Below are 26,225 nucleotides of genomic sequence, written 5' to 3' on the forward strand. Positions count from 1 at the left end.
TTTATTGCTCATTCTTTCCACCAACCCTTTCTACCTCTTTATAACACATTTGCAGGATCTTCATCATCCCTGCTCTCTCTCATTTTGCCCCTGTTTTCTTATCATTCTTTTCCCCACCCTCTCTAGAATGTTTGCCTTCCTCTCCTGCTCTGCTTTCAAAGCCAAAGGTGGTCTTCCTGTAGACTTCATTAACCAATATCGCATGGTGAGGAGACAATCACTCAACTACTAACACATACATAGCGCCAAGGACACTCGCAGCATGGGATGCATGCTGGATGTACCCAGGCCATGGGCGAACCCGTTCGGGGCTCGTCAGTGGCCATGAGATGCTGGCTGGACCCCATCTTTGGTTTGGCATTCTACAAAGAAAGGGAAGGCTGTTGCGCCTCTCCACTTGTGTTGGGGACCAATAAGAAACAGAAGCATTCCTGTTTGCATGATTATTTTCTTGCAGAGGCTCTTGGGATTATCAATGATGAAATTGGTAGTACGGAACAACCTCTAAAAGTAACCTCTAATGAGCCATAGTTATTTAATCCAACTAACTAGGATATGGTGGTTAAGAGGCTTATCCAGGAAGAAAATCACCATTGTCGGAACATCAGTGCAACTTCAGCGCCTAGCGATAAATCACTGTATGTTTCATAGTGGGAGCAGATGCTAATTTTCTAATTAATTAAGTATTACTCCCTGGGAGCCACTTTTCGGTATACATTTTGCACATTTGATTTACTAGTTATCAATTTTCTGCCACCGTCAGTTCATCACTTCATTGTTCATGAGATAAAATACTCCATGCATGCATTTGATTAGCAATGCGTGTACAGTGTGATCACAGTGAGTGAATTATTATTGACACTGGGGCCATTACATGATATTTGTCCTGGTGAAGGTCCAAGACCTTACAGGCCAATTTTAGGGGCTGAAACATATTGAAGGCTTAAGCGAGGGACTTAGTCAATAAAATCCTAGTGATCCCCCATATGTTTTTAATCTATACCCATGCTGACTGCGAATAAAGGGACACCTGTAGTCAAAGTGAGATATTTTTATATTTATTCTTCCAGTAGGATATATTCAAGTGCTCCCTGAAATGAGGTAGAGCCCATCCTGGCGTTTAGAGGCTGGGGTGGACCTGATGATGAAGCATGCCTCTACTAGAGTGGGCGAGGGTCATATATGAAGAAAAGAATTCTTTTCTTTATTGATTTACCTTTTGATTTGTTTGCTCAGGGGAAGATGCACTTGGAGATCTCTCTTTGGCAAGGGCGGTTCATTCATAGGGACGTGGAGGCATTGAGCCCCTGACCTTCACAATACAGTGTGATGACCTAAGGATGTGTTACCTGAACTGTGCATGTCAGATTGGTCGGTGTTTTCACTGTGGCCAGCCTGACATGCGCAGTTCAGGCTTCTGCAAGCAACAGCTGAAAGGCAGCTGAGAAGCAGAGGCACAGCTCTGTAGGTGTCCAATGGAGCATTGTATTTACCTGCTCCAGCCTATCCTAGCATTGCTCTGATGCTGCTTAGTATTGTAAGCAGCAAGAGCGCATATCTTGGGGACTGGCTTGGATGCCACCGTCCAGGAAGCAGCGCGAGGCAGGAGGAACTTCGGGTGTACATGTGCTGCAGAAGTTCGTCCTGAGAAGGTAAGTTTATTTTTATATATAATTACATTTTTTATGCCCCCACCACTTTAAAAATGTAGCTGCTGCAACTGCTCTTTGGCAAGAATACTTTGTTTTGAGCTGAATTTTTAAATAAGCCATAGATCTCTGTCAATACTTATTTACAAGCCCCTTTTATATGGGAAAAAAGTGACGCACCAGCTGTGAAAGGGGCCGGTAAATAAGCCTCATAGTGTGCTGCTTATTCAGTCACTACTTCAGATAGGCTTTTGCCTCTGACATCGTTAGTCTGTAATGACTGACTCTTGCCTAATGCTTTAACTTACTTGGTCCAAATATCAGACAATGAATTAAAACCTGCTCCAGATGTTGTGTTGTGCTTCCCTCTATTAAGAGTAGTCATATAGCTTTTATGACTGTTGATTCTGATTGGAGCATAAATGCAATCTCATGGAATCTGGCTAATCCATCATCCAAATTGAACAAAAATGAATAGGTGAATTTCCTTTGATTTTATGACGTTATCATCTTTCAAGAAACTTAGGCCACTGATCCATTTAATCTTGAATATTAGTCTTCCTACACTATTCTGGCACAGTCATCCTCACCTGGTGGAGTCAGAGGTGGGCTACTTTTCTGGATCTAATTAACCCTGAGTTACAAGGTTCAGGCACGGCCCATTGGCTTATACCCAAAGAGCAAGTGGTCGAGTTAATTTTTGATAATGTTGGTTCTTTACTTCTTTTTAATTTTGATAACAATACTTTTAAGAGCTCAATTACTCCACTATTGTGGGCTATCTAAGGTAGTTGTGAATATCTTGTTGCATAACACACCTGGTACATGTGCGGCCTGTTTCGCCATTTTGGCAGGTGATTTTATCATTCACTTTTGTTCCTCAAATTATAATCTGTCTTCAGGGAGGGTTAATAAGTCAATGATGTAAGTTCTGCTTAAGCCGTCTCTAAGCAGGGAAAAGTCTTACTTGCGTTTTTAGCAGAGGTTAATATGTATAAGGCCGGTGATGTTTTATCTACTGTTGACTGTAGTTCCACTTTTCACCCTAGTGGTCATCAAAATGTGATTGATTCCATCTTTGTCACTGTTAATTTGAGAAACTGTTCCATTTTGATCAATCATTTCAATGACCGTAATCCTTTGCATATAAAATCTGCTGGACCCTGTAAGCACCATAATAAGAAATAATCGTGCCCCATAAGGTTTTTGCCATTGCACATGGTATAAAATTGAAGTAGGACTTAATAACCCAGGTTAATTTGCTAACAAATTATTCAATTTGAGACAATTCTACATTGAGCTATGTCTTTTGATTGACAACAACTATACCTGCTGGGGCATATTTACAATCCTTATGGCGCAGGCCAGAGCACCAAGTGACCTTGCTGCTTCACAGGGAAGGTGCAGAAATGCACCACAGTTACAAGATACATTGCATTTCTGTCCTTTCTCCCTGCGCTGGCACACAAATTGCTGTCAAGCTCCAGCGCAGGCACCCTTGCACCATGGTGAAAGGGTATCTGTGCTGTCAGCAGGATTGTTTTTATGCAAGAAGGGACACCTTTCTGCATATAAGCAATCCAGAGAGGGGGTTTCCTCTTTCTATGTGTGCCGCAGAATGTTCTACACATGGAAAGAGTAAACAACCAGGAGAAATAAAGACATTTCTCCTTGTTGCGTCTGCTCTGGGAGGCGTACGGTTTCGACGCATTCCCAGGTTTACAGATTCTTGTAAATCTGGGAATGCATCAAAACCCTGGGGTGTCAAGGAAGTTGCCAGATTTATGAGATAAGATATAAAGTGGCTACTGTGGGCAGGAAATTAGCTATCCGAGAAAACGTTTGGAATAATTTATATATTGCCAGTAAATCCAAGGACCAATGTATCTTCTGAAAGGTATTTGTTGTCCCCTTTTTTAACCCTGTTAGCGCCTCCAGGCCAGACTCCTTGCTCCCGGAAATCGATTGACTTAATGAGCCTTTAAATTTGGAATTGTGGGAAACAGGAGCAATACCTCCTTTGAGGCACAGGAAGTTGCCAAAGCCTAGAACAATAGCCCTTCCGGTAGAGCCTCCGGCACCAAGAGAGACCCGATGTGTCTCTACAAGAGCAATACGTCACTCTGGGGCCATGTCACAAAACATTTTTTGTAAGCCAGTAAACAATTATTCAGAGTCATTTATTATCCCAATTTTTAAAAAGGGCAACAGTCGGACCCGTGATGCTACCATCCCATTTCGATGATTGAGTCAATTGTAAAAATTGTGGGTGAGAATCATCATGGAGCGGTTACTCTTTTGGGCAAACGAGAAGAAAGTTTGGGTAGAGACACAATATGGTTTTAAAGATGGGCTCGGGATGATTGAGCAATGTCTTAATCTACCCTTACTATTCAACAAATATAGGGGGTGGAACAAGTGATTCTTTAATTTTAGCATTTACGGACCTACGTTTGGCCTTTGTGTTAGTAGGCTTAAGCTGTAGCCCATTATGGAATCTATGGGTATTATTAATTTTTGCAGCATCAGATTTATTTGCCAGATTATGGTACAGTGTTACTGGTGAGCGTTCAGATGGGTTCAAATTTATTGGAGAGATTAGGCAAGGTTGTATCCTCACCCCACTGCTATATTACTATATACCAATGGGCTGAACAGACATTTGAAAAGTCTTAACTAGGACTACTGGAGATTTGTAATAAAGACATTCTACTTTTTTTCATGCAAACGACACAGTACTCTTATCTTGCACTGCAATTGGTCTACAGAGATTGTTGGGTGACTATGTTAGGTTCATGAAAGATTTAGATCTAAAAAACACATTTTCATTGTCTCATATTATGAAGGGTGGGCTCTTGGAGATCTAAACCCATAAAGTGTGTCGTCCATTACCAAAAGATAAGCTATGTTAGGAACTTTAGTTTATCTTGGTCTTGTTTTAAATGGAGTGGTCTGATGTTTTGAAAAGTTTGGAAATCTCAGTTCTTACGAACCCAAGGAACAATTTTTAACTTTCCAGAAAAATTGGTCAAAAACCATTGAAGCACATCATTAATATTTACAACAGGAAGTGTTTCCAAAGCTAGTTATGGTGCGGGTATCTGGGCTTTTGAAGATGTTAACGGCTTCTAGATGGCTGAAAATTATTTTTATAAAAAGCTATTGGGTCTTGCTTAGGACACATCATCTTTTGCTTGCCACAGTGAATTAGAGCTGACATATCTTTCAGATCATCTTTGCTTTGCTTCCTTATTACTTTGCCTTTGGTTTGGTTTAATCCGACCACTATATAGAGATTGTTTGAAGCTAGATGGTTTCCTTAAAAATTCATCTGTTCAAGTGTGTCAGAAAATGTTGCCATCATCTCCGAAGACCAGAACTGTTTACACATATCTCTGTGCCCTCTAGCCCAAAGATCGGTTTTAGGCAAAAAGAGAAACTGGAGTTATGTTTGACCTTGAACAGAGAAGGTATTGAACTCACCAGACCCCCTGCCAGGTGCCATTTGTTATGTAAGACTGGCCCCGGCCCGGAGCTTTACTTGTCCTTTGTCTCTGCTTCTTATGGTCATTGGTTGATAGCGAGATTGAGGTTTGACTTTCTTTTCTTTTCTTTATTTTCCTATGGGTTGAATTAAATGTGACATTACTAATCCCTGTCCTTGTGATTGTTTTTCCATTAATTCACCAATGCACCTTTTCTTGTTTTTTACATTTTCTAAACATGTTTGCACCAAATGTTAAGACCCTTTTCTTAGATCATTTTGGTTAAGAATTGTAGTGCAGCATTCTTATATTTACAGCTACTTGACATTCCATTAGTAGGTTGGTCTGTGAGCCATTTTCAGCTGCAGCAATCATTATCGGAAGGCTTTACATGTATTCGATGGGCATTTGTGTTTTAAAGACCATTTTCACTATTTTAATTTTCATTTATTTATGTTGTATTATTTTTATTGTTATGCATTATGGCTATATGCTGTAACCGAATAAACGTCTACTGAACTAACTGAGCACCGGGCCCTGCCACCACCTAAATCACCAATAAAAAATGAAGCACTTGCAAAATTATTTCTTCAAGTTCTCCTTTTCTGCCTGTCATTGCCTATTTGGAAGTATGAGTTTCCAGAGAAAGCGTATAAAATTGAAAGGAAATGAAATTGTGAGCGTTACAACCACTGCTTGTTTCTCTGCAGGCTTTCTCCGCATTTTATTACATCTTCGATTTCCTGAACCTGACCAACAGAGAGTCCATGAGCACAGTCAGACGCACCATCGACAACTTCTGTTTGCAAGACTGGAATAGGGTAGGTACTTAAAGCAACTGAGTGAATACTTCAAAGGTATATGCAGTCCAGAGAGGCTATAAGGAAACTAGGCAGATTGTCTCTCTCAAATGTACAGTATGGAATGTTTTGTTGCAGAGGGTGTTCGTCCCCCTACTTTTTCAGTCCATCCGACCTCTTCCTGTGGAGCAAGTCTACACAACCTCCTCCTCCTGAAGGATATTGTACACTCCAGACAGGAACATGCACCGCAGAGAACCCAGACAGCCAAGCTGGGGGATGCCAGCCTATTGAAAAGCCCATACCATGTGTTCAGTTTTAGGTCTTGGCTAGAGATAGTTATAACTGGCTCTTGACAGACCTAGTCTTTCCAATGCATGTCATATACTTGGGCTTTGGGTCATTTTCTTACTCATGATTGAGTAGCTTTGTTGTCTGCTTCTAAAGTTTACTGTTCATTTTATGGCTTTCATCGCTATTCTTGTGTCCTGCTGCGGATCATTTCAGTCTCATATCATTCTGACCTGATGAGTTCTTTCCTTCCATTGATGCCTTGAGGGGGCTTATTTTCTTTATTCATTAGCATTCCATTGAAGTAAATGTATGTTTGTGGCACATTTTGCTGTAGATATACATGCTGTGCATACTCCTGCCATCTAGTGCTGGCTCGGATGCTTGCAAGTTGCTTTTCCTTGAAGAAGTCTTTCGAATCACGAGGTACAGTGAATCAACCCATGATTAATAATGCACATGGTCATCCGTTCTATTGTTACATTGTTTTTTTCTCTGCTTTCAGACTTAGACGTGTTCCATTGAGCTCATTTTTGATGCCATGTGGTGTTCTCCTCAGGGCCCTACAGTTCCCTCTACCTCGTCGGTTGCAGAAACAGAGCATCCGTTCCAAATGTTGTGTCGGCTCTCAAACAATTCTGTCAATGCCCCATATGGGGCGTGGCCCCTTTGGGCCTTCCTCCTTTCATCAGCACTGGAGAATGCACACAAAATGGAAAGGACTCCATTTCTCTACTGTCTGAAGTGTCGGGCAGTGTACCTGAGGACAGACTTGCACCAGGTGTGCAAATTTTGCCTTTTCTATTTTGGGCAAAGTCCCCGCCCCCCGAAGAAACTACTACGTACCATGAGATGCGGCCGAGGACAGCTCTTTATCACAAAGTGGAAATGATTAGGCAGCATGAGGAAGATGAAATCCTCATGGAGACTGTCGCAGAGATCCATGCAGTACCTCCCACTGCTGAAGGGGATGCTAAAATCAGTTATGACAGTTTTAAGGAGTCAGTTAAGGCGTGAGTCATCATGCCTACGTTGGAGAAAAAAGGCTTCCTTCTCTGGCCCTCCTTACATCAACGATCAACTGCTACCAGGTTCCCTGGTGGTCCAAACAGCACACAAATGTGCCTGTATTGTTGTTGTCGGATGTGTCCGGAATTCGTGGTGTCTCCTGTGAGCTGCCCGGAGCTGCATGCCAGTCTGATGTCAGGTCCGATGTATTTGGCAGCTTCAGTGCACGGCTTGTCTTTGATCCGTCCCACCCCTTAGCACCGCCCATAGATGTGCTGACTGAGGGACCAAGTGCTGCCGATTCCGCTGATCGTCACATGCAAAGGCTGGCGCAGCTCCACTACCATCTCTGTAGCGCCTCTGTGCCCCATAAATTCCCTGTGCATCTGGAATGGACTCCCCGAAGCTGCCATGGACGGGTAGTGCTGGACGCTGGCATGTCTTTGATCAAGCTACTCTGACCAGCCTCATTAAGGCATGAACGACGTGGCTGAAAAATATAATTTAACTAGTCAGCCGGTGTCGACCTCTTACATTCAAGGTGCGAATGGTGATGGCTGCAATCAGTGGATGCCTTACTCTTCCTTAAACCTTCTACCGCTCTAGGCATCCAAGTTAAACAAGCATTTGTACTGTAAAATCATTAGCCAGAGCAACGCAGACACCTGTGCGTGGCTGACCAGGGTGCATATATGAGTAGGCCCAAGCTTGCACCTTGCACGTCAGGTTTCACCTTCCACTTATATCTCGTTGGACCTGCCCCAAGGCCATGTCATGAACACGCAAGAGGCTCAATACAGACTCCTTTAAGCGGCCGGGCTGCGGAGGAAATGATCGCTTCCAATAATCAATTCTCTCTGAACGCTGGTGCCTTAGCGCATAACATTGGTAACTCTGCAAGCTGCAGCTCTCCGCTTCAGCAAGGGAATACAGTACATCGACTAAAAGGCTGTCAAAGCTGCCCTGCATGTCTAAACGCCTGCATCAGTTATTGAAAAAAAGACAAATTAATTAGGATTATACTCTTCCCTCACATACTCACTTCGTCTGTATTGAAGCGTTCGAAATTGAGCAATGGTCCCAGAAAGTACACACCACTGTCCAAAACTCCATGAACTCCGCCAGCGGAGCGGAGTTTACCACCCACCGCTGAATAAATGTTGGCCATCTCACTCTTCTATGTCAGCTCACAGGGCCTCTTAATTCGTATTGGTTAAATAATGGACAATCTTTAGCAGTCAAATTAGCAGCTGCTGGCTGGCTGGCCCCCCATTCAGCAGGCATTGTAAATGCAGACTCAGTGTGAGAGGGGACCATTGAATGAACTGTCTTACTAGAGGAGGAAACAGTGACAAGTGTCCCTCAGAAAGCTTGTCTCTTCTTCATTTCCCTCCAGCATAGTGGCAGCAAGCTGAGATGGTGACAGCAATGGGGAGCAGCAGTAACAGTAGTTGGTTCTCTACTGAGAAGAGCTCTGAAAAACTTCAGAAGGCTTGGACTAATCCTTTCCTTTCAGTATGACTGAAAGATCCACCCAGCTTATCCCTGATAAGGTGGAAATCTTTTAGTCAAAGAAAATTGTGGTTCTGTCGGTCGCGGCCCACCCTTTTACTTGGCTGTCACCTACCACACAGGAATATGAGAGCCATTGGCTGCTGTGGGCATGTCCCCTCTCAAGATACCCTATTACTGTGGGGCCCTACTCTGTCCACAAACCAGGCTTAGGAGTAAGCCATATTTAGTTTGCTGAGCACGCCCATGAGCTTACTGTGGTGGGCTGCTACAGGAGAGGTGCCCTAAGCACTCAAAATGCTCAGGAGATCCGTCGAACACACACTCTTTCCAACCTAAATGTTTCCTGGGCTGGAAAAGCATAAATATATACAGTGAGCTACCCCCAGGTACTGTGGACATATTGATTGACTCCCTGAGCTGTTGTGTTGCCATGGAACATCCAAACACGTCAATGGCCAAAGCCCACCTTCATCCACAATCGTCACACAAATGTATAAATATTGAGAGGCCTACATGGCCATGTGAAGCAGAAGCTGATCAGGCAGGCTGAGACTGGTCCTAGTTACCAGAAGCTTGACATTCCTGCTGGGCGTGCTGCATTCCCTGTGATCCAAGGGTAGATATGCAGACCCCTGAGGAAACTTACATGAAAGCCCAGAATGCACTGGTTCTGGGACGCATTTGAGTGATTGGTAGTATGCAAGCACTTGTATTTCACTGGATCTCCCACCTTATCCTGTGGTCAGAAGACAGTTGTGAGCCTGCACAGTCATTGCGCTGCCTGCAACATACAACAGTGCCGGCCTCCATCTCGTGCAACAATGGAAAAAATCAGGTGCAATTTTGTAACACAAATTGCTTGTAAGCGATGATTTCCTATTCTGTTGCTGACAGATGAGTAGTCTGTCTGCTAGGAAGATAGAAAAAACAGGAAGTGCTAGGCAGTATATAGCAATATCTACTGGTAAGAAACAGAAGCACTACTATAGTGGGTGAACCAGGTCCAGACCGGGACAAAGTGCCCTATCACATTGGGCCTTTCACTGTGCAGATAGCAACCTGACCTGCGTATTAAGGTGACTGCACACAGCTGCAGGTGAATGTTTCGGAAGTCGGTAGGACCCTCTTTCACCCTTCTAAAGTGCACCAATAAAAGATGCACTCACTGTGCACGACTCTATGTGCATGTCTCCCAATGGCATCTTTACCTCTGCACCCATCTATAATATGGTGGGGTGCATGGCAAATGATTCCTTTATTTTACATCGGGGCATGTCTCCATGCAAATGAGGGAATGCCCACTTGAGACCATGCTGGTGCACATTTATCACTGGTGCAGTTCGTATTACAGAATGGACCGCATAAGTATCAGCAATTCCTTCAATACCAAAGTGCCCAGGGGGGTGCAAAAAGCAACGCACACACCTGTTACGCCTTTGACAACACAGACCATAGAGAGGAAAATGGGGTTTTGCTTTATTCATAGGCCTGGTATCCCACCTCACAGGAAGGTTAACGCCTCATTGTATTAGGGATTGGAACAAGAAAGAGCGACAATGACGTAGTGACGTAAAATGTTTGAGCCTCGTCAAGCATAGCTGCTGCAAGTAGGGATTCAAGGGGTGTTGTACCACCCTCAAAATAACCATGCTGAAGTTCAGAAGGCAAATAAGCAATAAGAATGCCTTTAGAATTTGTTTCTACCGTATCTGATTTTATGGGCTTCGAAGACAGGATAAACGTAGCTATGTTTTACGGCAAATTGCTGCTTATTCTTTGTACATGGAGATTGGTGTTTACTTTTCTTTCTCTAACTGCAAAGTGATAAGATTTTGTGAAGTGAACTATGTGACAATTTTGCTGTGTATAGGTCGTGTGAAAGGAAAGGCAGTAGGATGTATTTTATTTTTCCACTACAATATTTAAATACCTGTAAATGAACTATGCAGTTATTTTTTCAGATTATATCAGCAGTAGGAAAGCACAAATGAAACACCATATTTTGTAATCTTTAGTGTGTTTGAAACACAGAATTTAACAGGAACAAAACAAATCAATACACTTGGTGATCCACAAATAAAATATTTGCTGAAACCAGATTTCTTCATATTATCATTTGCGTGCTATTTGGTTTTGTCAGTAAAACTGTATGTCTGTGCATATTTAGTGGCCATTTCAGTGGAAGCTGTGGTGTCTATAAATAACTACCACACCATGCTTTAGTAATATATTTACAACAAAGTAATGCAAAAAGCACCTCCAGCTACATACTCCATACTTACCACACTCATCCTGAATATATTTGCTATGTTTGTTCTTTGTTTGATGTTTGGATTGTTGACATTCCTTAAGACTTCAGTGATGTAACACTTACGGGTCAAATCCAAAAAAACACATGAGGTGGGGAAACATGGAGAGTGCGGGTGGGAGGAGCAACATGGGGAGCTGGAGAGATGAACCAACAGAGACGGTAGAAGCAACACGGAGGGTGGGGATGGGGAGAAGAAACAATGGGCAAGTAAGATGAGAACATGAGAGAGAATCTGTAAAACACATGCAGCCATGGCGTATTTAACCACAAATAAAAAATAGTGCTTGAAAAGCAAGCAGTGTATGTATGGAATCTAGTAAATAACATAGATAGTAAAGATTCTGGGCCTGATTTAGATCTTGGTGGAGAGGAATAGTCCATCATAAACGTGACTGATATCCTATCAGCCATATTACGATCCCATTGCATCCTATGGCGATCATAATATGGCGGACAGGATATCCTTCACATTTGTGACAGAGTATTCCATCCTCTGAGATCTAAATCAGGCCCTCTGTTCTCTATGAGTGGGACAAACACAAAATTGAGAATCTGGGACAGAAGTAAGAAGTAGGCAAATCAGAGTGAGATGAAAGCCAACCAATGGAAAGCAGTGGGTGGGCACCAAATCCATGTATGTTCTTGGTATGGCCACAATAAGTCATTGACAACCAGACCACTGTGCTAACTGGTAGTCTCGCCCTAAAAATGGAGAAAGCACTTCAAACACCTTTTTGTAAACTTAGACAATAAATGCTTGTGTGGTTATTGACATTTTGTGTATTTATGCTTTTTCTTTAGCTAAAACAAAGATTTCCTACTGAGAAAGAAGACCGTTTAAGTGCTTACTGCGCCGCAGGAATTTACATCATCACTCTCCTGGAAAACAAATACAAATTCAACAGCGAGACCTGGAGCAACATTATCTTTGCCAAACAGGTAGCCATGCTTACAGAATTTTATTTCATATTTAGGAGACATTGATCATCCTCGCCATGAATCACTTACAGTAGTATCTCTACTGGCAAACTAACAAATATCTTAGCTGAGTATGTTTTTACAAAAAAGTCTCTCACAACTAGCCATGTCTGCCACTTCACTTTCCACCTTTTAGCCTTTCCCTGTACAGAAAAGAAATGCAGTATTTCAATGGTTCCCACAGCTGTTCCCTCTGCAATAGGTAAACCATTGGCATGGTGACTGGAAGTGTACAGAATTGAAAGGCCCGATTATATAGTAGGTTTCATCCTCAAGGTGAGGTTTGTGATGAGTGTATTTTTGGATCACAACCATTGGTTGTTTAAAAACATAATCCTCACCCAAAGTTAGTGGCATGCTTCATCATCGGACTCCCTTTCCCAACATTCTTTTGTTCGGAAAGGATCAACCACTTTAAAGGGAGAACTTAATGTTTTGTGCTATGGATCTGTGTTAACTAGAAATAAAATTGTTTTGAAAAAAAACCCTCAGTATTTGAATACCTTTTGCTTTTTTCCATGCAAGATTAAAAAATATATATTTATGTATGGTAAGGGAAATTATTGTGCCATCATCCTACATTTTTAATGGTTTATACTAGAAAAAATGCCAAAAGGTCCAACATTCTACCAATGCGTTGTGATCCTTGAACCAATGGTTTTTTTTTCACAGAAGCGGCGGGAGCTCCTGTCTGAGAAAAACCCACAGACACAGCACCAATTTTTTTGCCGCAGTTGCCTTAAATGGCATCTCTGTAAATAATTTTAATGCCTTAAGGCAGCCAGTCTGTCAGGGTCTAAAAAAGGCGTCTAAGTTTCTTAGAGGGCCACCTTCTCTACCAGCGATGTGTATTTCAGAATTGTATTAAGGGCAGGCTTACTCGCTGCTAGACCTGAAATGCTTGGAGGGGTATTCCCCCAGACATTGTGCCATTTGACATGCTACTAGTGGGCCTGCACCACTCATTGTGCCATCCACTAAAGTAGCCTTTTAAAACATGTCTCAGGTCTGTTACTAAAACCTATAGGTTAGTTTGATACTGCCATATTGACCCGGCAAAATAAACCTTTTGCCTTACCACGACATTCCTTTTTTATAGTTAGAAGTCACCCCTAAGTAGGCCCTAAAGGCTCATAAGGCAGGGTGCATTGTTTTAACTATAACATGTAATTAAGTTTTACATGTCCTGGCAGTAAACATCTTCTAACATCATTTTTCACTTCTGCAAGGCCTATTTCTCAAATTGACTAACATTGGCTTACATTTTTACATTTAATAAGGGCTAACTTCAGATTGGGCACAGATAGGGATATGCTGATTAAACTCAATTTAAAATCCCCTTTAATGGTACACTCAGATTTCAAGTCGCAATTCTGGAAATGCCACTTTCAGAAATTTGACATTTTCTTGCCTCAATCATTTGTACCTTCAGCCAGTGCCCTGGGTCATATGACTGTGAATGGCCCTGCTGTTGAAGTTTGTGTATTGCTTCCATACAGTAACACAAACGGGGAATGAGTGTGGGCAGAATGGGCTATTCTGGCAGAATAACTGGGGAGGATGTACCCAACCCCACTTACACTTCAAAGGGCTTTGCCGCCTGCATGCACAAAAAGGAATGTGATACCAGGCCTATGCTGTCTTGTGTCACCCTAGACAGTTTGGATTTTTGACAAGAGAAGGTGAAGAATTTTCTAGAACCGGAGGTGGTGGTAGGACAGAGAGTCCCCCACACAAACGCTGGCACCAGGTATAAATACTGGAGCTCTAGAACCACTCTCCAGAATACTCCTGGATCTGTTGAAGTTACACAAGAAGGTATGACCTGCTGCCCTGCTACCAGAGGACCACCCTGCTGCTTGAGAACTGCCTTGCTGTTTAAGAAGGACGACTGGACCTGTTTACCTTCATCCCAGGCTAATCAAGAGAGACCCCAAAGGCCAACTCCTGTGTGAGCCACCGGGACAAAGCAAGCTTCAGAGGCTTGATTCCAACTGCCCAGCTGATCTGCTGCAACTGGACATGCCTGGAGCTGCAACTGGACCTGCCTGAGACCTGCTGTGCTCTGCTGGAGCAAGTTCCCGATCCCCAGGAGATGCCTCCCCAGGCCTTTTACCCTTGGCTGACATCAGAGTGTACTACTCTTCAAAAAAAGGTGGAAATCCTAACGTTTGGGCTCCTTGCGACTGCAAATGGGCCCATTCTCATGAAGACTTTGCCGCCCTTGAAGCCCGCCAAAGAGAGGCTCAGGTGAAACCTGCTCTTTGCGCTAAAGAGACCACCTGTGACGGCTGGCAATGTGAGAGTCGCAATTCGTTCTACAGTAACACCAGCCTTTGGTGAACATCAGCACAAAGCGAAAGCAATAAGTGCTCTTGTGATGGCAGCCTTTGAAGCCCATCCACAACATTCTACTTGCCTCTCGTGGCCTCCTTGATCGTGAACAGAACTCTTTGCGCCCGACTTAAAGGTAACGTTTCAGCAGGACTAACCCGGTCTCTGGATCTATTTGGTACACCATCACAGTCATCCTGAACTTGTGACTATCCCCCAGTTGGACACGACCAGATGGCAGTGAGTCATGCTGTGTGCTTTAAGGCACTAGTCTCACTGAAAATTGTATAGCTCTGGCTCCACTAAATGGATTATTGTAATTCTTGTATCATTTTGTTTATTAAAATGTGTTTTATTGTTTTAAATTGGCTTGGGATTTTCCTTGTATTGTGTTTTCACTTTATTACTATGTCTGTGCTGCGTAAATACTTTTCAGATTGCCTCTAAATTAAGCCTGACTGCAGCACAGGTTAATATCGTGATTTTTGTGGTTTACCCTGACAAGGATTGTGGTTGTGTCTGAGTGGGGCTTTCACTCCCCGCAACTAATAACCCAATTTGCTAAACTTGTGAAATAGGAAGAAGAATGACCCTTCCCCCATCGAGTAACCCAGTACCTATGTTTCCAAGTGTGTGCTACATTAGTCCGCAGTTAAATGCATAAAGTTAAATCACCCATACTCTTATTCAGGTATTTAAATTTTTATTAGACATACCGTTGAAAAAACGTAGGGACTGATTGAAGAGCCCCTAGCCCCTCCTTGCGCCAAATTAGCATAATTTTTCTTACGCTAATGTGGTCTAATGAGGCAAAAATTGCTGCGCCATATTTACGAAGTGGCACAATGTATGCATTGCGCCACTTTGTAACTCTTTGTGCTACATTATGCCTGTGCCAGGCATAATGTATGCAAAGGGGGCATTCCCCCTTTCGACGACTAAAAAATGGTGCAAAGGAATCTAAAAGTTTCTTTGCGTCATTTTGTTTCAGCACTTTTAATGCCTGCTCAGAGCAGGCGTTAAAAGGAGGCATGCCATAGTTTTCAATAGGCCTCAATAGGCCTTGCAAGATTAGCGTCAACATTTTTTACGCTAACCCTGTAAAGCTCCAAACCAGCGTAAAAGAATATGATGCTTGTTCCCTAACTACCACCATGGTGCGCTGGATCTCAGATATGGTGCACACATGGTGGCATTAGGGGGTCACTGAGGAGCCCAAAAAAAATGGCGCTGCACTGGGTGCTGCTCCACTTTTCTTAAATCAGGGCCTTAATATCTGTTGTTTATTTCCCAGGGTATACTCTAAATGAATCAAAAAAATGTACTGTGGCCTATATGTATTTTTGCATATACAATCCTAAGCATATGGCCCAACTTCTCCCTCGTATACACTCAATCAGCCAACTCAAAATACATTAGCCAGTTTATTCATACAAAAAACTCCTAATAAAATAACGCGTGTACAATATACTTACAATTGTATCACATTCTCCCTTTTCAAGGAACTTATCTTGCCAGACAAAATTCCAGATTAAAGATGATTATAGATCCACCTTTGATCAGAGGATGAAGCTTAAGTAGAAACATGTTATTCACTCACCCACTGTGAGCAAGGAGTGTAGTGAAGAAGAGTGATGATACAGTCATGCCAAACAAACGTGCCACATGCTATAGAAAGTAACTGTGCACTTGCAGTTAACAAGAGGCTATATCGGTACCCTTATGGGACTAGGGGCCAGATGTAGCAAAGGTTTTTACCCATTCTGTGTCTATGGGAAAAAGTGTTCGTACATATGGCCCCAAAGTGCAATCTATTCTCCTGGCACCATTGGCTCACACACTATCACTGTGGCTGTGACGATCACATCCAGGGGCTGCATAGTAAGGGAGTCTGAGCGGTAGAATAAAATCAGTGCCTCTACCCTGCCTGCACCTTTGAGATGAGGAGCATAAGGGCACCACGCAAATTGCATGACACAACAAAAATGCAGTGGTTCAGAATAACTCCCCTTTTCCTAAATTCCGGGAGCCTGGTCATCTGTGTTGAATACCAGTTATTACCCTTTTCTTGCTTCTAGATTATGAACAAGAAGAAATAATCATTTACTCTTGTTAATTTAAATTAGAAGATTGGAATGTTGGGAGCCCCATTGAAGACAATTAAGTGGTTCAGGGTGAATAATGGCTGATATGATGCTTCTGTTTCTGCTTGACATTCCAATGTTTGCCTTACTGTTTCTCCTTTTTTAATTTAGAACACTCTACCCTCAGTGAGTAGAATGCTCTAATAGCCTTCTAGCCATTTTCCTCTCCCTCCTCATTGGCCCTTGCCTGCGGCTCTGGAGTATAACCAGGGTTCAAGGCCTTTAACAACTGGTGTAGCCCTCAGCACTGGTCTACAAGGCCATAGTAAAGAAAATACATTTGTGCACCAGTACTGTTTAGTGTGTCAACCACTTCAGTGATGCATCACTAATCTTTGGACTACTGGGCATTTAGGGGCGGGCTTAGTCCTTTATGACAGTTTCTTTCTGAGATTCATATCTTGATGGGTCATGGATCTAACCTTGGTGGTGGATAACTAGATATCTGTACAAATGAGTCTACCAAATAGTTATAATGGCTGGAGGGGTTCTTTGTTAGAAGGTTGGGATCCTGCTTGTCTCTGGACTTTTCCTGAAAAAGCAAGAATGCAGTATTATATTCTTGGCCTGAACCAAACTTTGATTGCTTTGGGTTGTCATCTCAGGTGGCAACAGCCAATCCAAGCCGGCTCACTAATTAATTAACTTGGGAGTCGTCTCAGAGCAGAAACTGAAACAAAGAAGGAGCAGTGTTACTTCACCATGCCCCAGATCAACAGAAAACAGATTTGTAGTTTGTGAGACAGATTCTAAACAAGGCTTCCTTTTACGGTGTGACTTAGAAGTGCTTCACAGAATAGTGTGAGTCCTGTGGCCACAATTCCACCTGTGCCGGCGCTAAACCGGCTATCTAGCACCAACGCAGCCACCCTTCCGCCATGGCGCAAGGATGACTGCGTTGCTGGGGTGATTGTTTATGTCCAGGAAGGGACACCTTCCTGCACATAAACAAACATTAATGGCGATTTGCTCTTTCTGTGTGTGTCGCAGAATGCAGCACACATAGAAAGAATAAAAACGAGGAGAACTAGGAGTATTTCTCCTCATTGCACCACTCTAACGGCACCCCCTGGGGGGGCGTTATTTTTTTGGTGCTCCCGCAGGTTTGCAATTTCTTGTAAATCTGGGGCAGCATCAAAAAGCAATGGGTGGGCACGCCCTCAGCAAGACCCATTGCACAACCCTTTGCCGCAGAAAACTGTGTTGGGGTGGGCCATATTTACAAGCACGCGTTGAGCCATGTAGATATGGAGCAGGGCACAATGCCACCGGAGCGTCTCTAAAAGTGGCACTCTGGTGGGTCAAGGGCCTCGTAAATGGCCCTAAGTGCAATGGACATGGCCAGACTTGGATCCTGTGCTCACTCTGCCGCATGACTCAAGCTGTGCATCGCTGATGAGACCTAAGTAGCAGAAACCGGAGTTGATGTGCTTTTAAGTTCAGTCTTAAGGGGACCTGGCCTAGCTTCTCTGAATGGACTGTTACCATTTTAGATGGAATGCAACTGGCTTGCATATGCCTGGTCTCTGACACCATCCAATTGCTGCACCTAAATAAAGGGAGGATGACAAAATAGCAACATATATTGTATATTAAATCGAAATTCACTCCTCAAATTGAAGCCCTCCCCAATTCTGGCTCGCCAGAACTGTCCAGTATTGACAATGGTCAATCATAGTAACTGAAGACAAAGATGCAAACACAAGCCCCAGGTACAGATTAATTGTGGAGTAAGACCAAAAATACACTGCGCGCACTGCCTGCTTGAGCTAGTTTGAATGTGATAGAAAAATCTGTAGTCAGGAAACTTTAAGGTAAATAAAGATACCCACCATTTGTAGTCTAGCAAATGGATCTGCAGCTTTCAAATGTGGAGGTAAGATATGCTGGTCCTGTGCTGAAGTGTTATGAAGACATGATCAGATGAGTTTGCTTGACCAATCACATTTCTCTATTTCAAGCGACCATTTTATATATACCCATATTAGAAGTCACCTCCATCCCACGTGACAAGGCCCCTCGCTCCCTAGGCCCAGCCTCTCTTGTCATTACTGCTGTCTGGGGAAGGACCCTGCCCGTTTATTCACAGTGCTTTGCCTAAAGGGGTAGTGGGAAAACTGGTTTCTGGTGTAATGGGGGCCATTCTTCAAGATATTTCAGACTGCTCCGACTTAAAATGTTCTTATTTAATACTCGGACCCTCCCACCCTGCTTTCACAGGCTCATTGGGCACAGTAGAGGTGATCTTGCCAGCTGTACCCTCTCAGAAGCTACCCCATCACCTGCACTTCAGGCAAACCAACCCAGCCAGGGTGGCATTGCACAGAATGCTGAAATTATTGTGGCGGAGAGAAAGCCTTCCTGAAAAGATGTTATTGTAATACAGACAAATGTGCTCCTTTACCCTGCCAACACTGTTCCTTCACTCGCCTGCAACACCGTGTCAGTTATGAGCATCAGTACCTTCTCCTAGGCCTTACCCAGCACCGTTATTCCACCTGTGGTTGCATGAATGTCCCTGGCATCCATCTAAGCTTAAGGAAAAGTCTCCTTCAGCTTCCTAGAATTTTGTTTGGACCTTCCTTAAACTTTCTGTCTGTTACGTTCGATGATAGCTCTTTGTTTCTTTGACCTTTGTGCCACCTTAGTCAGTATTGAGGAAATACATTTATACCAAATTCATATCAGACTTTATTTACGTTTATTGTTATATCTATGGTGGGCAGGCCAAAGGTAAGCCATTCAGTATGCCAACTCCCTGTGTCTCACCTGTCCCTTTATAAGTACTTCCAATGTGGCATAGCTAGAATACTCCCCATATTCTTTCGCTTTTCTGTCTTTGCCAAGGGTTATCATAGTTTATTCCCATTTGTGTAATGCACGAGTGCCACTGGAGTGACCTCACAGCGCTATAAACTGTCTGGAATGTCCTTTGCTGCATGACACCAGCCTGCCAAGGAAGGTTTGTCGCTACCTGGCCCTGGGAGCAGAGGCGGCTCCTTCGCAGTGGCGAAGGACCATCATCCCCGGCTAAGCCAGGAGCAGAAAAATAAAAATGGTATTTCTCCATCGTTTTATTTTTCAGAAGCTGGCTCAGCCTTCAGCATGTGCAAGGAGGGGTGGGGTTGGGCAACGGGAGAGGGGTGGGGAGGAGAGAGTGCACCTAAGTGCGTATGTGTGTTTGGCCAGCCTTCTTAGGCCAGTCAAACACACATGCGCACTTAGGTTTCTCTAGCCCGGCTGTGCTGAAAATCTGAGCTGGAGAAACTGGACAAGCCCCAGGGCAGTGTCTGAGCGGCTGTCCAAGCCGCTCAGACTAATCCTGACGCTGCTTTCATGCCAGGTTTAGCATGAAAGCAGTGCCAGGATGGCTGGGGAGCCTGTGACGGTGTCTCAGTGAATGCTGGGACACCAGAAGAAGAGGAGCGAGGTGGCAGGAGGCAGCGGCGACGGGAAGAGCTACGTTTTTAAAGAGTTTTTTATTTCCCTCCCGTCCCTCCAGGCCCCCCACCCAGCCCTATTTGCAGCTGCCGACACTGCCTGGGAGTAAGAAGAAAGTGTTCTGAGTGTGTGGGGTGCATTTTAGTGGTGTGTGTTTTGTGAGCAGGGGTGTTATTAACCCCAGCTTTAGCAGCTACAGCGGTGGTGGGATTCTTGATGGCCCTCTTCTGTCTGCAGTTCATCAGAACAAAGGTTTATAATTTATGTGAAAGGGTGGGAGACTGAATAAGTGAAATGATGGATGGATAGATGGAGTAATGGATAAACGAGTGAAAGGGTGGATGTAAGGTTAGATGAGTGAAATGGAGGATGGATAGATGGCAGATTGATAAAGGAGAGAAAGGGTGAACTGATGGATGAGTGAAAGGGTGGATGTATGTTTAAAGGATGGATGGATGGATGAGTGAGTGAAAGGATGGTTGGATGAGTGAAAAGGTAAATAGATGCATGAGTGGATGGATGGAATGAAAGGATACATAGACAGAGTGAAAGGGTGGGCAAATGAGTGAAAGGATGGATGTAAGCAGAGAAGCGTGAAAAAATGGATGGATGAGTGAAAGGGTGGGTAGATGGATGGCTGGATGAAAGGGTGGACGGATGGATGAGTAAACGGGTGAATGGATAGACGGATGAGGAAAGGGTAGGTGGGGGAGTGAAAGGATAAATGAGTAAGAGGGTAAACGGATGGGTAGCTAGATGGTTGGGTTGAAGGGTGATTGGATGCGTGAAAGTGTGGATGGATGAGTTAATGGATGGATGAGTGAAAGGGAGTATGGATGGATGGAGTGAAAAGGAGGATGGTTGGAGTAAAAGGGTGGATGGATAAGTGAAAGGATGGAATGATAATTGAACAGATGGATGAATGAAAGTTGTGGATGGATAAGTGAAAGGATGAATGGCTGAATTAAAGGGTGGGTGGGTGGATGGATGGATAGGTTTGAAGATGGGTGGATAGGTTTGGATGTGGATGTGGATGGGGATGGATGGACAGACGCAATGGTCAGAGAATGAATGATGCATGAAAGACTGAATGGATGACAGAATGTAAAAGTGAAATGAGTATCAGTGGGTGAATGGAAATATGAAGGGTCAATGGATAGATGCTTGGAAGGAAGAGACAAACCAGCTCTTCTAGGGAGGGACGATATGACTTGCTTGTTGCCATAAGACCACTGGTTCAAAATAAGGGGTATTTTAATTTTCTGGCTACTTGCTTGTGTGTGAGGGTGTGTTTTTTTTTGAAAACTTAATGTGTTGTTGGCACGATTTATCTCGTCTGTGACTCTCATCACGACTGCCCCGGTTTTAGATGAAATAATTGTCGCATGCGAAAAATTCCAACAGCAAAATGTTTGGAAATTATCTGGTGCGATAATTAGTGTTGCCATGAAATGAGGATTACAAATTCACAAGTAGAGACCAATCCTAAACAGAAAATCTCTACAAATCATTACCTATAAGCACTCTAACTTCTACCTTTTCAACCAACATGTTCACATTGTAGTGTGCGACTACAGGGGGACGTGTTCCTCTTTCCCCGGGTAAAAACAAAAATGGCCTAATCTAAGGGTATAATTGCAATTAACTAGATGTGGACATGTACACGGTTATGCAGTGCTTAATTTGTGCTTGTTGTTTCCGGTGCTGAGCACCGGCACTTATTTTTTAGGGCCGGGGCTTATTCTTCTGCCTCAAGCATTTGCTGCGAACAAAAGGCACTTATGGGAGAGACAGATGAAGGAAAAAACGATAAAACTTCACAAAGAGAGAAATTAGAAAGCTGCAAGAGTGAGCTGAAGGGGCAGCGAGGGGCTTTACATGGATTGAAGAGGCCCAAGGTGGCTTCAGGATTACGCTTCCTGAGTATTCCGTGTTCGCACATTAAATTGCAGCAGCCGCGTGTTTGAGGAGGGCTTTGAGCACCGGCACGTTTTTATTTACAAATTAAGCACTGCGGTTATGCACGAACGACCTTTCACCTAGTGTGCTATGTTTTTATCACGAAATGCAACGTCTCACTTATATTCCAACTTTACAAAACCTGCATGACACAAACCAATAACTTTATAGTGGTGTAACAAAGTAAGTGAGCAATTCTCTAACAGATGTGTGGATACCTAGCTGGACATGAGAAACCTCCATGTAATACTTTGAATGAATTATGCATGCATAAAAGCCACATGTACACTTATTGGTTTTATACATAAAGTAAAAACCTCGACAACTACAACAGATCTTAAGATAGCCAGAGACTAACAACATGCAGATAAAGGCTGCTGACCCACAGGGCACAAGAAATTACTGCCAAAACATGTTGATGAGTCCAAGATGGCTAGGCAATAATAGCCTGTCTCTGAATCTAATGTATAGGTGAGTTTTCAATCCATCCAGGGCATCCCAGATCAAATTAGTTGAGTGGACAGCCCTAGACTGTTTTAACCCTTTATGTCTCTGGCACAATGAAAATCTTCATAGTAAAAAAATGTTGCTCCCACGCTAGGTGGTTGAGCCCACCAGGCCCACATGAGCCCCAGGTGTTGGTAGCCTGCTGATGAAGCATGCCACAATATGTGGGTGAGGACCTTGCGTTTCCCAGAATTGCATCTCCACGAAAGTCATAGCTATAGATACATCAGAAAAGCCCTTCTCTGTAGCGTGGCAAAAGCCTGACTTGCGGGATGAAAGGATAGGTCTTCAGATCCTCTCTCCCCTTGTATGTGGATATAGATGTTTTAACCATTACACAATAATTCTGTTCAATCCTCCAGTTCGTCTTTCCCTGATTCACAGTTGTGTTGGGTCCATGGCATTTGTACAGCAGACAATGTGTTATTTGTATGACTTCATTCTATTTTCGGTAGCACGAATCACATGCAAATGGTTTCAAATTTTCCATTGCAGTCCGTCTGATACGAATTGTAAATATGGTTATCCGTAGTGTCAATGGGTCTGTTCCTCTGTTAGGTGGATGTGTCATCTACAATGAATTCTGTGTGAAAGCTTTTGGTCTTTGATGGGTGAGGCCAGAGAGTGGTACCAAATTGCTTGTGCATCTTCTTTAACCGTAGGCTTGCCCCTCGCCCAGCAGATGTGTAGGGGTAAGCAGTTGATGATAGCGTGGGTTGATGAGCACTGTACTAGTTTGTTAACTGTATATTTGGGCTGTGTTGGGTGTACAGCTGGAGTTCTGTCTTCATCTGAGCTGTGGAAAGTGTGTGCCGCAATGCATGCCCTCCTTATGCCCAATGGAAGAGCTATACTTTAAAATGTCCATGTAGACTGTTCAAACGTTCATCATTCTAATCCCTTTTTTTAGGTCATAGATCAGATTTTCACCCTTCAAAGGTTGATAAAATAATTTTCTTTGAGGCTGTTTAGTAAGCAACAAGGCGTGATTTTGCTTCTGATGTGTGCTTGATATATATACAATAGGTATTAATTATTTAATTGGCGACCTACGAGATTATGTTTCCCATCCATGTTCGTGTGGCACTTAAATGCACACATAAATGCTCTTTTGCACCTTTCTGCCTCCTGCCTAAACGCAGAATAATATACATAATTCTAGAAACAGTCTGATCACAAAAATACAGAATCACACCATGCCATCCTTAAAAATCTGAAGTATGTCTATTTCCTGTTCCCAAAGGATGGATTCTATAGGCCACAAGCATGAACCACAGACCTCCATTTTGCATTGAATTCAATGGCAGCTTCCTAATTTCTTTATTTGTTTCTGTTTGTCCCAGGCTGGCAACGCAGACATTGGATGGACATTGGGCTACATGCTGAACCTGACTAACATGATCCCGTCAGAAGCCCCATTGGAATACATTGGCCGTTCACGTAGCCTCTGGGCAGCCTCCCTCTTCTTCATTGTCCTGAGTCTTGTGGCGGCTATTATACTAGCCCTCCTGTATCTCTGCTTCCAGCGTGAATGACTGGTTGCACAAAAGAACTTGGTTGTGATGGGACCATCTTGGCTCAGCCCCAGAACAATAACAATTTATTTACACATCTGTTTACATCATTTACACTCCATTTTCTTTGTCAACCTCAACACTGTCTTCCAGATGGAAACACACAATGATATTTTGTTTGATCTATGGAAAGTGCAGAAGCTATACTAGGCTCCTACAACATGGCAAGAGAGAAGAATGATCCTCTTTAAGGATGCCACATTAGAGATCTGAGAAGGACGCTGGTCAGACCTTGGACCTGCTCATAGATCCCAGGTTCATAGGAGACCTGAAGAAGCTCTTTGAAGCTAGTCAAGGGCAATTTAAAAAGACTCAAGCTTTGTCATTTCATCACGGAACTCGGGGTGTGTCTCTCTACTGGATAAAGGTTCTTCAAGCCCTGGTTAGAGCACTGTCTTGTTGTTACATATGTCTTTGAGCCACACATTTCTACAATCAATTTATCGATAATCACTTGTTCCTTCAGACCAATGATTATCAGTGTTACAGCCGAAGTGGACAAGGGACATTTTTGTATTGGCAGTGCCATCTGTCACTGTTGTAGTTGCATTGTATTTTTTAAGATGCAGTTCACCCACCCATCATAAAATGGATATTCTTTTCAACTAGCCAGGCCATGTACATGCATTTTAGTGTAGCTCTAAACATAATTAACTTTCCATCTAGTTGAACTGTTCTTAAGGGCTGATCGGTCCATATGATGAGCACACACTTTCCTGGGCAGTTTTCAGTCTACAATCAGCCTTCTGATAGGTCAGTCCTTAACCACAGGTGACTGGTCCCTGATCCCCACATGCTAAAGGCTCTAACTTCTCTTGACCACCTTACCTAACGCAGTGCTGAATTTCCCATACGTCTGTTTGTGAGATGCCATAGGCCTCCACTCCAAATACTCCCCTGGTTGTGCAGCACAGGTTCAGGGTGTCCTGCTTGTTAGCATTCAGGGCAGTAATGGTGCGATTTTTTTAGTGGTTCTGCCACCCCTAATTTATGGAGTTTGTTTTCTCATTTGTCTTAAAGCCTGTACCCTGTTATAACTTGTTTGTAAATCTTTGCTCCCGCTGAACATTTTGGGGGTTATTCTAACTTTGGAGGAGGTGTTAATCCGTCCCAAAAGTGACGGAAAAGTGACGGATTTACCACCAGCCGTATTACGAGTCCATTATATCCTATGGAACTCGTAATACGGCTGGTGGTATATCCGTCACTTTACCGTCACTTTTGGGACGGATTAACACTCCTCCAAAGTTAGAATAACCCCCTTTGTCTCTCCCTGATCATCTGTCCATTCCCAATCACCTTGCTCTCTCCTTGTTCCCTAGAGACTAAGGCCCATATTTATACTTTTTTAGCGCTGCATTTGCGTCGTTTTTTTTTTTTACACAAAATGGGGGCAAACGTATTTGTATTTTGTAAGTTTGCGCCGATTTTGCGTCAAAAAACGACGTAAATGCGGCGCTAAAAAAGTAAAAATATGGGCCTAAAACGCAAGTCCAGTAGTTCTGCCAGTTTCTCTGAAATCGTAATTAATTCCAAGGATCACAGAGACCTCTGCCAAGCCAGAGAGCTTAACAAGTGGGCAGAGTTGAAGGAAGAGTTCATGTCTATTGTACAGACTATCCAATAAAGCTTCCTCAAAACGGTGTTGCGTCGGCGGCAAGTGCTTTCAGTACAGGAGAGTCTTCCACGCGCATAAATAAGAAATGAAATCCTTGCGATTTACCAATGAAAAGAAAAGACTGCAGATTAGAATATAAAAAATGCAAACCGATGTCCTTCCTTCTGCAACTGCCACACCTGCGTCCCAGTATCATTCTAGCAGCCAATCTCAGTATTTACTGATGACATCAGGCTAATGTGATGGCTTCAATGTTGCTTTTCAGGTTGCTCAACGATTCCGGTGGTGGATCAACGTTAATTATGCTTTCTTTTTTCAACTTTTGGTGAATGTGTTAGCCGTACCCTGAAACATGCTTACATTGTTCTGTAGTTTCCGAATCTATCTTGTTCAAGGTAGTCGATTGAATGCTATATAGTAACCACATGTATGTTCCGTGTCCCGATTGCTACATTTCCTCTTGTGTATGGTAGCCTGTGATTTTGCCTTCTCTAGCTGATAGCAGTGCTTAAAACCACACAGATCATACATCTCGGTGTCTCAAAGCTGAGCAGAGAGATCTGCAATTTTCAAATACTTAAACTTCATTTTCAAACATTTTTTACCTCATA

The 26,225-nt window shown here is 43.2% G+C and overlaps 1 protein-coding gene across 1 annotated transcript in view; it reads left to right on the top strand.

Moving 5' to 3' along the window:
* Positions 1-25,141, top strand: part of LOC138301185 (ectonucleoside triphosphate diphosphohydrolase 8-like) — a 362,446-nt gene extending 337,305 nt beyond the window's left edge. Inside the window, exons 8-10 of the mRNA XM_069241410.1 lie at positions 5,845-5,955; positions 11,861-11,998; positions 23,766-25,141. Coding sequence (XP_069097511.1) covers positions 5,845-5,955; positions 11,861-11,998; positions 23,766-23,957 — 441 coding nt within the window. The 3' untranslated portion in view covers positions 23,958-25,141. The remainder of the gene's footprint in view (positions 1-5,844; positions 5,956-11,860; positions 11,999-23,765) is intronic.
* The last annotated feature ends 1,084 nt before the right edge of the window (positions 25,142-26,225 follow it).

Source organism: Pleurodeles waltl, chromosome 6, assembly GCF_031143425.1.
Source record: "Pleurodeles waltl isolate 20211129_DDA chromosome 6, aPleWal1.hap1.20221129, whole genome shotgun sequence".
Lineage (NCBI taxonomy): Eukaryota > Metazoa > Chordata > Amphibia > Caudata > Salamandridae > Pleurodeles > Pleurodeles waltl.